The sequence below is a fragment of the Centruroides sculpturatus genome, unplaced genomic scaffold, assembly GCF_000671375.1.
Source record: "Centruroides sculpturatus isolate CEXI.00-Female unplaced genomic scaffold, Cexi_2.0 scaffold951, whole genome shotgun sequence".
In the NCBI taxonomy this organism is placed as follows: Eukaryota; Metazoa; Arthropoda; class Arachnida; order Scorpiones; family Buthidae; genus Centruroides; species Centruroides sculpturatus.
The window spans coordinates 249969-265541 of NW_019385256.1; the positions used below are offsets into that span (position 1 = coordinate 249969).

General features: G+C 30.0%; 1 protein-coding gene across 1 annotated transcript in view; it reads left to right on the forward strand.

Moving 5' to 3' along the window:
* The window catches only part of LOC111636788 (WW domain-containing adapter protein with coiled-coil-like), an 81952-nt gene that overhangs the window by 33399 nt on the left and 32980 nt on the right, over positions 1–15573 (forward strand). The window contains exons 3-6 of the mRNA XM_023382120.1: positions 3998–4187; positions 9861–10003; positions 13390–13520; positions 13713–13801. Coding sequence (XP_023237888.1) covers positions 3998–4187; positions 9861–10003; positions 13390–13520; positions 13713–13801 — 553 coding nt within the window. The remainder of the gene's footprint in view (positions 1–3997; positions 4188–9860; positions 10004–13389; positions 13521–13712; positions 13802–15573) is intronic.

The window sequence follows — 15573 nt, forward strand, 5'->3', positions numbered from 1 at the left end:
ACTAATAATTTGAGATTAAAAATTGCAGTCTGGTATTGCAAAGATATAATTTTTTGCTTGTATTTTAAACATTCCTCATATATTATTTTCAATATTGTTTCCATCTTAATACATCAACTTTTGAGGGATAAGTCACACAATCTGAGAAGGCTAGTTATAAACAGAACTAGAGTGATATGATAAACTTATTTAATGATATATTAAATACGTTATGATATGGTGAAAATAAATAATGAAATTTTCGTACTTAACAAACCAAAATAATAATTAGCTGTTTCTTCTTTCTTTTAGTTTGTTTTAGTATCAGGACAAAGTTAAATAGAACTTATGAAGTGAAAATTATTGTTAAATCAGACTTGATTTTTTTAATTGTTGACAGTTGCAACTTGATATCATATGATCATATTAAAGTAATTTTCTATTATACTTTAATTAATGTTAGTGACCTGAAATTAAAATGTATAATATTAGGTATAAAGTTGCAAATGTGTAGAAAAGAATTATAAAATATCTTACATTAATTAATTTTTCTATTGTTTAAAGTATCACATTAATTAACATTGGTTAATATATCCTGTTGAGGTGTTGTTCTGCATCTTTTTTTAATTATATACTTGTAATATGTTACTAAATTAGAAAATTGTAAATGAGTTGAAAGTACATGTTTTTCAAACTGGTCAATCCATAACTGGAAATGGCTAGCCATTTTAGACTTCAGTCTTATCATGTATTATATGTATAGTACATAAACACAAACATGCATATATAAACTTAAATAATTTCATTGATAAAGAAATGCATACATTAAATACACCTCAGAAACTGTAACAATATATAATAAAATAAATTACATTTCTGTTCTTTACCTGAAGAGGGCCACTAAAGAGGCCAAAAATGTTAGTTTTCTCTTAGAAATTACCTGCTGGAAAAGAGTGAAAAGTGAAAAAAGTTATTTTATGAAATGCATAGTATTTATGATATGAAGCAGCAAAGTTTCATAACATTTATGCTATCTTTGTAAATAACTAAATTTAATTAATTAATTAATTAATTATTGCTTATTTCAGGAAGCCAACTTTTTATTAAATGTTTTCAGTCAAAACTTGATCATCCTCAGCTTAAAATCTTAGATTTGTATGATTTTGACTGAAAACATTTAATAAAAATTTGATCTCCTGAAATTGATAAAATTTAATTATGAAATAGCATATCTAGTAAACTCATGTACAGTGAGTTTTCTTTTTGTACATAAAATACATTAAATTGAAATACACAAATTAGGAAGATACATTGCATGATCTCAAAAAATGATTAAATGAATTTGAGAATGTTTTTCATTTATTCTTTTATTAAGTGTTTTTAAAATCATATTATCAATTAATGTTTAAACATGTTCTTCAAGAAACCTTAGAGTTACTTTTTGGTCTCTTCTCACTTAGAACAGAATGTTCTTATTTAAGGAGCAGAATGCTCCTTAAATAAGAATTACTAACCATGAAATTCTCCATCCAATTCATAAAGTTTTTTTTTCCTGTTTGATAGTCTTCAAAGGCTATAGTCAAGATTATGAAAAGCTCTTTTTGTCATTTTATTTGTAAGTTGAGGCTTGGCTTCTGCCAAGCCTCTACTTACAAATTAATGTTGGAAATAGATTGTTTTAATTGAATGATCAAAGTCATTTCAACTCTAATGTTTAATTTTTTTTCTTTTGACTATCTAGGCCAAATGTTGGGCCATCCTAATGCTATTCTTAAAAGATATAATTATCATCAACAGTAGTCTCTATATATATTATAAAACTGAAGACACAGTTTCTTCTATACTCTGTTCTTACATTGTTATGGTATTTCATTTCATGTAGTCTGAGTGATTCTGTAGAGAATTAAGTTATCAAGTCATGTAACTTCAAAATTTTCTAGTAAATAAAATGTAAATGTGGAAATATGAGTAATAACATATACAAGTCACTAATAATTAATTTAAATATTCAAATGAGCAGCTGTATTCAGGCTAATTAATTAACCATAATGTAGTACGATTAAACTCAGTCTGTTCATTTGAATATCTGGAAATACAGTAGAGCGTCGATTATCCGAAAGAATTCCAGTCGGTAAATTTAAATTTTCGCCAGTGCTGTGGCGCTGCAATCTTTGGCTATATCTTGGGCTACTCAAATATATTACGTTTTTGATACTAAATTAACTTCTGAAGTATAATTTTTTATTGTTTTTATATTTTTCAATATATTTATTTTGTTTGTACAAAATAAAAACAAATTTTTAACGATACAATAGTCTTTGTTAGACTTAACATCGACGAAAATTCAACGCGAAGCGACACGCAACAGAGAAAAATGTCAAGATGGGATAAATTAATATATTTTTCGTACATAATCGGTTATCCGAAACATCGACCTATCGAACAACCCCAGTTCCCAATTGATTCGGATAATCGACGCTCTACTGTATATGTTGTGTAACTTCAAAATTGCATAAAAATACCATTGAAAAAATCTCACTGTAATTGCATTAGTAAATACTAAACAAATTAATTTGTTTAATTGAACTAGAACTAAACAGATGTTGGTTTTATTGGAAAAATTTATAAAATGGGTTACTTTTTAATCTTGTAATTTTTATATTTAGTACCTTAAAATCATGGTTGAATTAATTTAGTTGAAAATTGCTGTTCTTAATTTGTGTTTTTTTAGCAAGATATAAAATTACAGCAAGTCTTCCCTTTCCCTTAACATTGTTAATAGGTTCTTGGAAACTGTGACATTAAGTAAAATGCTATACTGTATAATGCCACTAGCTTTACTGTAAGTTAAAAGATATAATGAGAATTAAGCTCCATTGCATATTTCTGATTGCAGAAATATCCCAAATTTCTAAGTTATGACACTAGTATGAAAGATTGAAATAAATTTGAGCTCTACATATCATATTTAAGGTAGATTGATGAAAAAGTAGCAGTAATTATTTATCCAGTTTTGGGAATCACTGAGTGGTGGTGGTTGTAGCAGTAGTAGTTAATCACCTATCACTGCTGCAACCACCATTACTCACTGATTCCCAAAATTGGGTAAATAATTACCTTTACTTTATAGGGAGATAGATTAAATCTTTGTCACTGGAGATGAGTATAGATAAATAATAAAGAATAAATGTTTTGCAAAGGAAAAATTGTGGGGCCCATCAGTGGTTGAGTAGATGAAATCAGTTCCATGCATGGAAAGCTAGAACTTCTTTAAATAAGTTTCACAAAACCTTTCACTTTTTTTCTATCCGTTTCTTAATCCATAAGAGGACAAATGTTTTTGCCCATTTTAAATTGCCTTCTTCAGGTTCTATAACATTGGAACGTCAATTAACAAATATTCAAATGACGTCATTGTTTTAAAAGACAGACATGGATAAAATTGAAATAAAATTAACAAATAGATGTGTAAATGGATAACAAAATAGAAGACTACTGCCACTAAGATTAAATAAGTAGATTAAATAACTAGATAAATTGAGAGAAATGCTAACAAGTTCGCGACAAATTTGATGAGATTTAAAATGTCACATTTCATTTGAGGAGGATGGATTAGTCCATTTTATTTAAAAGGTTATCGAGGAGTGATCGCCAAGCGGTGGAGAGCAAGTCGGCATCTTTGCTGTTAATACAATTATCTTTGGGGGATTTTGCAAAGATTTCTAGTGTTTCTATTGTTGTAAGTTTGTTACTATCAAGCATATCAAGCATTGGTTTTAAAATTTTAGCCTCTTTCATTTGGCCGTTATATTCAGCTCGCTTGCAAATTGCTAGGGTGGTATTAAACTTTTTGTTGTGTGTATTGTATTTATGCTTGGTTATCCTGTTTGTAAGTGATCTGCTGGTTGAGCCTATGTATGTTAAGTTATTGTCAGCATTATAATTATAAATTTTTGTTACCTAATTTCTTTAAACAGTGTGAACTTTTTTCATGAAATATGAATAATTTTAATTTCAGGGTAATGGAAAATATTCAGCCAAACCTAATTTTACTGAACGATATAATGACCGCATCAGAGAATCTCCTACAACTAGTAATAGTAGTAATTATGGAAAGACTGAAAGCCCAGATACAAAAAATAGTCCACGTTGTCATAATAAATCTGTATATTCTCAGCGAAGTAAAGAAAGGGAGCATCATGAAACTGGTATGGTTGAGATTTTAGTTATACAAAACAGTACTTTAATTTTAAGAATATAAGTTACACAATGAGACAGTACAATACTAGAATTCTTAAAAATAAATAATGTGTTGAATACATACATTATTTATTTTTTGTCTGTTTTTTCTGTGGTAATTATAGTATAATTTAAATTTTAGATAAAATCTAGCTGATGTAGCTGGCAATGCTCAGATTAGCATAAGAAAACTGAAAACTGTGCATAGTTCTATTAGTAAACATTAAATAGTTGTTTCTGTTTCAGTGTCCAATGAATTTTGTCATAGCTTTTCTTTTGATTCTGTCCTGAATGAAATAAATTTTTGTATCTTTATATAAACTTGTTTCAATGTATTTCACAGATATACAGTAAAACTTCTCTGGAAAAAACTGAGTGAAAAAAATTTTTTGGAAAAAACGATAACTTCTGTAGACAGTCCACGTTAGAAAACAATAGAATGAAAAATGCCAGTTCTGAATAGATTTGTATTTTTACCTCTCATATACATGGTGTGTTCAAAAAGTATCGGACCTTTGGTCGGCAAAAATAAATTTATTGACTTTGAGGTACGAAACCCTAATCCCCTTCAAAGTAGTCTCCTTGGTAATGTATACACTTCTCACAGCGTTCCTGCCATTGCTGGAATGCATCTTTTGGAAACACTGCTGGAATGCATCTTTTGGAATGGCCATCAGTCGGTCCGTCGGATTCCGCACGATGTCTTCTCTCGACTAAATTCGGGTTCCTTTTAGTGGCATTTTCAGCATGGAAAATAGCCAAAAGTCACACGGAGTCATGTGGGGAGAGTACGGAGCGTGACGAACCACAGGAGTGTTATGTTTGGCGACGAAAGCCCGAATCAGATGCGCAGAATGGGCGGATGCGTTATCACGATGGAGCTGCCAAGTTTTGATCGACCACAGATCCAGTCGTTTGCATCGTACTGTATCGGAAAGACGATGAAGGACCTCCTGGTAGTATTCCTTTGCGATGGTTTGGCCTTGTGGTGCGTACTCACGACACACCACCCCACAAGAGTCGAAAAACTGTCAGCATGATCTTTGATATTGCTGCAGACCTGCCGCGCTTTTTTTGGCCTCGAGGATCGTCCCCGAAAGCCTGCTGAATCTTGCGAATGGTTTACGCTTGGGTATTGCCAAGGTTTTTGGCAAAATTTGATGTAGTATCGTGCTCACGTTGTTCAGTCATTTTCCAGCTTAGTGGAATCTGACGAGAGTGCACTACATGACCTCACTCATAGGCCGATTGCCAACGACTGACGCTTTTTGCAGGCGGAAAAAAATTCAGGGCTGTGCATGACTGTCCCCTCCACAACTCCACCGAAGGAGGCCTCTCGTGCATCATTGGTTTATGCGGAAAAAAAAAGGTCCAATACTTTTTGAACAGACCTCATATCATATAAAGAATCTTTGATATTTTTTGTTTTAAACCGCCCATGTAATGCCTTTTAGCAAAATGTTTAATGTAACTAATGTACTTGCAAAACTGTTTGATATTATCTTGTTGAGATAAAATGAGAGGTCCTCTCACTTTTGACTGGAATGTTGTCTGCAAATGGGTATTGGACAGTAGTAGTACTGTCTGAAAATTTCATGAAAATTCAATAATTAGGATCACTTTGGTTAGAATAAATATCAAAATTTGAGTTAGGGAAGTTGAAAGTAACATAAATCAGTGTCAAAACACAAAAATCTTCAACTTGGAGGAAATTCAAATTAAGGAAATTCAAGTTGGAGATGTTAAATCCCTATGATATTTCATTGAAACCTACCAAATGCTTCATTTTCTTTGCGTTACAGATGTTTAAGAAGTTTTACTGTAGTACTTGATTGCTTTTTGTTCTCTTATGTTCTTTAGAATTAAGCACAAAATTGCTATGGAAAACTTATCATAGAGGAACTTTTTTGATGGAAAAGGTGACTTTATTTTCTGTTTTTATGAAATGAAATGGCATTTTAAGCCTTTTTCCCTTATCAGTCCTTAATTTGGGTAATATGATATATGTATTCAATATTTCTTCAAAAACTTTTCTTCTTATAACACAAAATTAATTTGTAATGCACAGTCAATGCACATATTAGCCTTTTTTGTAGTATATTACAATATAATGTAAGCTACAATATACTTTGAGATAGCTTATAATGGGCAGTCAACTTGTTAGCACTTTAAATTGAAGAAACGTTGAAAACAGATGGAAAATAGAGATTTTAAAAATAATTTTAAAATATTCATGTATCTTTAATTTAATGCTTTAAACATAAAATCTAAATTACTGATATTTGGGTGAAAGAACAATGTGATAATTTTGGTGCCTAACACCTAACTTGTCAGATTTTTTAACTCACATGAATAATAACAGCTATGGCTTCACCTCTTAGTTCAGAAAGTCACTACACTACTCACTTTCTGGTTATCCATTTAACACTGCAAAAGCCACATCTTACAGAAAATTTTCATCACTTCCTTTTCATACCAAGTGGAATCATGAAAAGGAGATGAAAACAACACACACTTGTTTAACCTTTAAGGCCTTAATCAAAATGGTTTATATACAATACTCCAACATCAGAACGGAATAAAAGGAGCTGAACTACATTACTCATATTGCCTGGATTTATGAGTGTATGAATAATAATTGAATTGAGGAAAATGACATAATTAATTAATTAAGCCTAACGAAAGTGAAGTTACAAATAAAAGAAAAAGTTTAAAATGATAAATAGTAGTAATACATTTGTAGATACAAAAGTTGTAAGACTGAAAAGGGGTATAAATAAAAAGTACTTGTGAAATGCATATTGAAAACCAAGGTCATATGAAGTAAATCTGTCATCGCTTTACAAAATCAGTTTGATGAGTCTGGAAGAAATGTGAAGAATAAAGACAGACATTTGTTTGTGAATATTAGTGATATATTGATTTTATCTTATGATCTTATAAGATCATAAGATAAAATCAATATATCACTAATATTCACAAACAAATAGCAAAAGCCAACTAGATCAAGATTGCATTAAAAACTACCCCTTTTCTATATATTTCTTACTTAGAAACACTAAAGACTTCATTTATAACAAATACCTTCTTAGATGTACTCCATTTCTGTAGGATAAAAGATTTGGCAAAAAATATGAATACATTGGAACAACAGCACACTTGTTTAATCTCTGTATCAAAGAAAATGAGAATATCAGTAATTTGGCATTTATTAATTATGATAATCGTCAATTCTACTTCTTTCAATAATGATTTTCCTAGTTCTCAGGAAATAGTACTAGTGATAAAAATACTGGAGGTGGTGTTGTATTTCTCACAATTACAGTAGTGCTGTGTCAATAACCAATATATTAAACCAAAAATAATAAATGTTTACAATATTGATATCCCTATTCTAGATCAGTGTTTCCCAACCTGTGATATGAATATCTCGAGTGTTCTATGAAGCGTGCTTTCAAGGAGTATGCAGAAAGAAATTATAATGGCTGTCAATTTTAATTTTAAATCTTTTTTTTTTTTTTTATACTTAAGCAATTCAAAATTTTCTACACTCAAGTCTTTAAAAACTGCTAATTTAAATTTTTATTATATACTGTATAAAGGGTGTTCATAGAAGTATCCGTTTTGATGAAAAATGAAATTGTTGAATGAACTACCATCACAAAAAGCAAAAAACCAGCAAAAATTGTAAAAAAAGTTATGGTTTCGTGACAGTAGTTTGCTAAAAACTGATTAAATTTAACTAGTCACCTTTGTTTCAACAATTTTAAATAATGTTTTATGAAAGAAAAGAATGTTTACCATGTAAATCAACACAATTCGATGTGATCACCTTGCATCTCAAAGTGCTGTTTTCAATGTTCTGTTGTAGCTTAAAAAATATTTAGATGTTGTAATACTGTCAACTGTTATTTGGATATGGTGTTTAATGTCTTGGAAATTAACTTTCATTTGATAAAACTTTGAACTTGATAAATCTCCAAGCAAAGAAATTAAGGGGACTCAGATCAAGTGATTTTACTGCCCATGGTCTTTGCAATCCCCTCTCAATCCACTTTCCAGAAAAGATTATTCATTCAGACACAAGTATCCCTTGATTAATGTGATTAATTAATCTCTTAATGCCACTATGTATATCAATTATGTTAATCAAATACAGTGGTACCTTGGTACTCAACCAAACAATTACTACCCACTAGAACAAATTTTCAGCTAATAACAAATATTTTTATTTTGTCATTTGTAAAAAAATGTTTTTTATGATAAAAATGAGTAACTAATTTAAAAATAAAATGAAATCTTAAAACTGTCTATCTGTCAGACAAATTTATACTTGATCCAGTTTGTTTTTTTTCACTTAGTGTATCACTGACATGATGATTGTATTCTGCATGCATTAAGATTTTTTGCAAGTTTCAGTTATTATTCACTTATCCAAACAATTTTTCATGTGTTTCCAGCACTCGCCTAATACTTTGAACAAGTGTTTTTGGTCTGATTTACAGGCTTATCTCAGGTTAGAAGTCGTACAAGTTATTTGTGAATTTTTAACAATATCTTTCTAAAATTTCTCTACAAAAGCTTTTGGGCACTTGTATGCTTTGTATTTTTTAGTTCAAAATTTCCCAAATGAAACTTTCAAAGCCACATTTGACATGTCCAACATTTAGGAGTACCTAAAATAAAACTACTCCAGAAACTGGGCTATACTATATTGTAAAAAAATTCACTATCTTTATATTCACCAGCTGATTTTTGGAAAAATCAGCTGGTGAATGTTTGAAAAAACTTAAAATGATGTGTAGATGTGTTTGAATGTTTGAAAAAACTTAAAATGATGTGTAGATGTGTTTGAATGTTTGAAAAAACTTAAAATGATGAGATGACAGCCACATCTACAGGCAATGTTTGATGAGCAAAAATATTAACACATACTTATTCATACAATTTTTAGGATTTTTTCAAATATTCAAACTCAATTACCTCAAAAATGTGGTTCTGAGGATTAGCACTATATCCCTGAAGGCTTCAAATATAAATAAATTTGAATACATCTACAACTAAGTAAATGAATGCACAATAATCATTAAACTGTTAAAAATTCAAGTGTGAAGGAATACCAATTAGTTTGAGATTAGGCTAACTTTTTAATTCTGTCCTACAATTAATAACTATCAATCAGTTGTCCTAATGAGGTTGACATGCCAGAAGTAATGAAAAATATAAAGAAATATGTAGTAATTATTAAAATATACAAAAATATGTTGCAAGAATTGATGCAATTCACTACAGAAATTGACAGGAAAGTCAAATATTCATTTCATACATATCGGCAAGAAAAATACATAATAATATATAAGTCCAGGTCTAGTAATATAAATTGGAGGACTGAATTAGGTTAACTATGAGAACAGTAATTATTTCAAATGTAGTTGTAACTTATAAATACAACCAATAAATGATTTTGGATAATTTAGAAAATGCATTTCTCTCTTGTTGCAAGATGATAAACCCTGGGGAGAATGTAAATTTTTAAAATAAACCTTCTAAGGTTTGAGGAAATTACATATATATCAATATAATTTTTTAAGTTTTATTTGTATACCACTGTGCAAAGTTTTAATGTGTAATTCACTTATTAGTTCCAAGCAAATCTCCTCTTCAAAGAGATCGTATTGTCAAAACTGGTGGAAATGGAAAAGATCAACAACTATCTGCTGTCCGAAGAAATACTGAGAGTACTGGAAGTACTCATAGGACTAATCATGATCGGAGTCATTCAGAGGTAATTTATTTTATTTATGTGTTTTTTTAAACTTTACATTATTTATTAAAATTATGACACTTACGTGTTGCGGCGTTATTGACAGCGATTTGTTAAATTTCAGATATGTTCGCTAGTACTTTCAACAGTTTACGACTGTCGTCTTCAGGCGAAATCGAATACCTTTGTTTTCGAATTGATAGCTTTTAACGGACTTTTCAAATTACGTAATGCACGAGATTGGAATGTAGAACAAATTAATAAAATTGAATTAATAAATATTTTTTTAACTTGCTGTAATAACTTGAACTCCCCAAATCATATAAATATTGATTGATGGTGCCGTATAAGGTGACAGACATTCTCACCTTGAATGAAAAATCGGGGGTTTATATAATTCCATTAAAACATACAACATCAGGGGAGGAAATTATGTATATTGGAGCTACCAGCAGAATGATGCGGTCTCGTATCTTTGAACATCAAGAAGATATTAGAAACAACAGACCAGCTACAGAATTAGCGAAAAAGGTTCTAGACCAAAATTATCTTCCACTTTGGAACAACATTAAATTACTTAAGCATTGCAATGATCGTAGACAAATATTTATATGGGAAAACCTGTACATATCTGCTGTTTTGCCGTGCAACGCGCCGACGTTGGAAATACCACAGCTATGGATAACTTTATTTAAACAATCCAAGTTATAATTTTGTGATCTAATTTTATTCTACCACCATATACGGCACCATCAATCAATATTTATATGATTTGGGGAGTTCAAGTTATTACAGCAAGTTACTTTAAAAAAATATTTATTAATTCAATTTTATTAATTTGTTCTACATTCCGATCTCGTGCATTACGTAATTTGAAAAGTCCGTTAAAAGCTATCAATTCGAAAACAAAGGTATTCGATTTCGCCTGAAGACGACAGTCGTAAACTGTTGAAAGTACTAGCGAACATATCTGAAATTTAACAAATCGCTGTCAATAACGCCGCAACACGTAAGTGTCATAATTTTAATTTCTAAAGGCTGGCGTGAAGTGAACTATATTTTCATTTACATTATTTAATTTTAAGCAATGAAAAGTTATTGAAATTGACATTAATTTGGAATTAATATATCTTAAATTAATTGTAAAATGAAATTTTATAGCTTTTTTCAATGAAAGCTTGGATACTAACTTCGATCAGCTGTTAGTTTTAAATAGGTTTCATAAGTCATTACTTCAAATTTGCTAACTAGAAATAGATTTTACTATCTTTGAGATTTGATAAAAATATACATATTTAATAATATATTATCATCTATAGAAAAAATAACTGTATTTTAAATTGATGAAAAATATCATGCTTCAAAACGATTTATATTTTAAAATAAATTAATAATAAATTTAAAATAAATTATTAAATATAGGTATTTAATAAGAACATTTATTAAGATCTTTTAAAATTTGAAATAGAGTACAAACAGATTTTTATCATTTGGCTTAGCTCTATACTTGCCTGCAAACAAGAAATGATAATGGAAAGTAAGACATTAAATAATTGAAGCAGTTAATATATTTTCAAAAATATTTGACTGTTAGCATATTTTAAATTCAGAAAATCCACACAAAGTTTATAAAGAGAGAACTTTTTCTGAATTAAATGTATTTTAGAGTTGTTTTACCCAATCTTTAATGAACAACCTCATATTATACAGGCAGAATCTGCAGGATAATGAGAGAACATCAAACTGATCTTAAAAATTAAGATTCAGTATCAGCTTTGGCAGAGAAAAAGTTTTTCCAAATTAAATGGGATAAAATGTTCTTGATATTAATAAAGACCAGTGCAAACTAGTCAATATCAAAGCACACTGGCCTCCTTAGATGTAAAAAAAAAATTGCCTGAAATTAAGCAGGCAGTTGTAGATTGTCTGCTGATGGACTCAAGATCAGTCTTTTTAATTAAAAGCATATTCAACTTGTTGGATATTTTTGTTCTATGAAATTATTCATAATTTTCTGTTCTTATAGATGATGAATCCAATTTATGTCAGATTCTTATTTTCTTTTTCTCTTAATGATTAAACTATAAATTATTATCAATAAGGAATATATAGTCCAAGCTAAAGGCAGAAGATTCAGTATAAGTCAGTCATTTTGTAAACAAAATACTACATGAAAATTAAAAGATGGTAGTTTATAAAGTGATGTACAAAATACTCATTGTTTCCAACATACACTACCGACTTTTTGCCAAGAAATCACGCAATCCCTGGTAATTATTACCAGTAGTTGAAAGCAAGCAGTCGCATGATTATAAAAGCTAATTTCTGTCTATGTGTCAGAGCAATCACATTGACTAGTTTGCACTGGACTAAAAAGAAAAAATTATGAACTAGAATTGCTGAAGAGCTTATAATTGCCACATTTCAGGATCTAATTTTAAATAAACTAAAAGATTACCGTATTTTACGGACTATAAGACGCACTTTTTCTTTGAAAGATTGCCTCCAAAATTCAGGTGCGTCTTATATAAAAATTAATTTTTATATTAATATAAAATTAATATAAAAATGTCCGGTGTTTGATTTAAAATTGCCGCGTCTTAAAAATGGCCATATATTTGATGCTGTGGGAAACCTCTCTCTATCTGGCAACATTGAATTCAACTGGCAGCAGCAGTGCACCAATGCAACGAACATGAGTTGCGGGGTGTCGGGATAGAATCATCTGGACGTAGGATTCTCGCACTTTTTCTCTTTTCAAACGAGCAACGGTTGTCACCATAGAAACTTGGATCACAAGACAATTGGTAGTTCTGAATCCACGACCGCGGATTGGCCAGCGACCATCGTACGATCAGCGGTTGTCCGATAGCGCTACTAAGCATTGATTGGTGGATCAGCATTTGCTTCAATCTGTATAAAAGGATTGAATTTAGGTGGTAAAAAATGGTAAAAATGTTATTTTTTTTAAAAAATACTTAAAAATTAAGGTGTCTTAATAGTCTGTAAAATACAGCATATGCTTGACCCATGGGTTTTGTTACCAGATAAAAATTAAGACCATTGTCTATTGCCATTAATAAACTAATAATTAAAACAGAAAATCACACAATACTTTCAACATTTATAGAATGTCATCTTCATGCAAAAAGAAATGAATTTTGGAACATTGATAAAATTGGAACATACTTGTTAAATTTAAATGATACTTATCAATTACACATGAAATCCCACATCAGATGGAAAGAAAATTATTCACACAGGGAGTTTTCTTAATATTGAATAGCAAAATGGGTTTTGTTAATATTTCAATAAGATTGTAATTTTGCTTTTAAGATTGTCTTTGTTTAGAAATGTTTCACATTATGTTTCATTTAATATATGATACAAATAAATGAATCTTCCAGGATAAAGAGAAGAGAATTCAAGTGGGTGATTGGTCAGAACACATTAGTTCATCTGGAAAAAAATACTATTACAATTGTAAAACAGAAGTTTCTCAGTGGGAAAAGCCAAAAGAGTGGATTGATTGGGAGAAGTAAGTGTTTTGGTTTTACTTTGATCTTTGTGATTAAACTTAAATTTAATATTTTAAAATAATTTTATATTTGATAATTTATTAAAATTATCAAAAACAATAAAATTTTGGTGTGGATCACATTCATTAAATATATTTATAGAATTAATATTTAATAAAATATCTTAACATTTAATTCTGTTAATTATATAGTTTACTTAAAGATTATATAATAACTAGGGGCAAAACTCCAGGTTGCCTACAGCAGCTCATCTCCCTATTCTTTTTACCACTTGTTCCCAGTATAGACTATTCATAACAGAAATTTTGATATGTATCATATTTTAATGGGTGATTGGCATGCCGCATATAAACGGGGAGACTGGAATGCCCAAAATTTCAGGGTTACCGGCTTGCCAGTTTAACTGCAACTAAAATATAAAATTAATCAGATATGACAAAACTAGTTGTTAAATAAATGTTAAAGAAAACATTCTTCAGAGTACAATAAAATAACAATATTATAACTTTACTGACTTAAAATCAGGAAGAGAATCTTCTTTTACAGGACAAAACAACTAGCAACTTATTTACATTAGTAGTAGTAATAGTAGTAGAAGTAGTCAGTCAGTGTGAGCTACACAGATCATCTACCCTGACCTCAAAAATAACACCTTCCTCTCAAATTTCACACAAAGTGGGTGTTAATCAATGCAAGTTGAGATAATTTGCAGGGAGTTTCTTAAATTTAATATGTTTATTTTTGCATTTTTGAATTCAATTACAATTAAATAAACATAAAAAAGCACTTTTGGGATTCCATGGAGTATTTTACATTGTTGGAAAGAAGATAAAATGAAGAAATTAAATGTATAATTATAGTTTTTGATGTAATGCTGACAGTTTCAGTTTTAGAATAAAAACTTGTTTATTTTTACATGATGTAACTCTCATTTTTTAATATGTTCTCTAAAGAGGGCTACATAACCTAACTTAAACCAACATGTGGTTTTTACCTATGGAGATATAGGATTTTCTGGTCTTCCTCTGATAGACCAACATGCTAGACAATTTGCAAAAATATAGTATATCTTCATATGTCCAATTCCAAATGAAGATTCCATGATTTAAACTAAGTTCAGGGTCATTTTGAAATGAACCTCTACACTCAAATTAATTGGGCAAAACTGTTTGTATTCAAATTACGTAAAAGAACTTTTGTATTTAATTTTGATGGAGAAAATCTGAAAGATCTGTGTGGAACAACCTTCAGATTTAATAACAAATTTTGATAGTGTACCTCAATCCATAAGGTCCATTCTGCACCTCAAAAAAAAAAATCTTTTGCTTTATTTATTTTTTAATTGGTTGAACATTACAATCTTTTTGAACATCCCACAGAAAAATGTTCCAATTCCATAGATACATGGTTTGCTTCACATGCTTATCCCATGGGCTTGGCCTTGGCCCACTTGTTCCCAATATAGACTATTTATAAGAAAAATTTCATATAATTCAACTTCTGTGAGGGGCCAACTTCCACTCCATTCTCTTTTGCTCTACCTCCCACAGAATGGACAGCTCAACTCCACATTTGCTTTGCTCATTTGTTCAAAAATTTTGTGATGATTTATTGATTTTCAATGTCAACATTCTATTTCCTTCCCTGCAACAGAAAGTGTTGTGACAATTTTAAGCTAAATATTTTATATAAGTTATACATTCTTCTAAATGTTCTATATATATTTACAGTGGTACCTCAGGTTACGAACGCCCCAGCATATGAAATTTTCAGGATACGACATGAAATTCGAACATATTTTTACTCCACGATACGAACAAAAACTCACCATACGACGTTACATTAGTTCGCATTTTTCATTTGTTTTTCTTATTACTGTTATTTTTTTTAATGTATTACTTGGCTTTAATTTGAGTATGTTTTTCGCGTTGGAACGAATTATTTGGTTTTACGTGTAATCGTATGGGAAAAGATGATCCACCTTACGACATTTTCATGATACGATCTCAGTTTCGGAACGGATTAATTTCGTATCCTGAGGTACCACTGTAT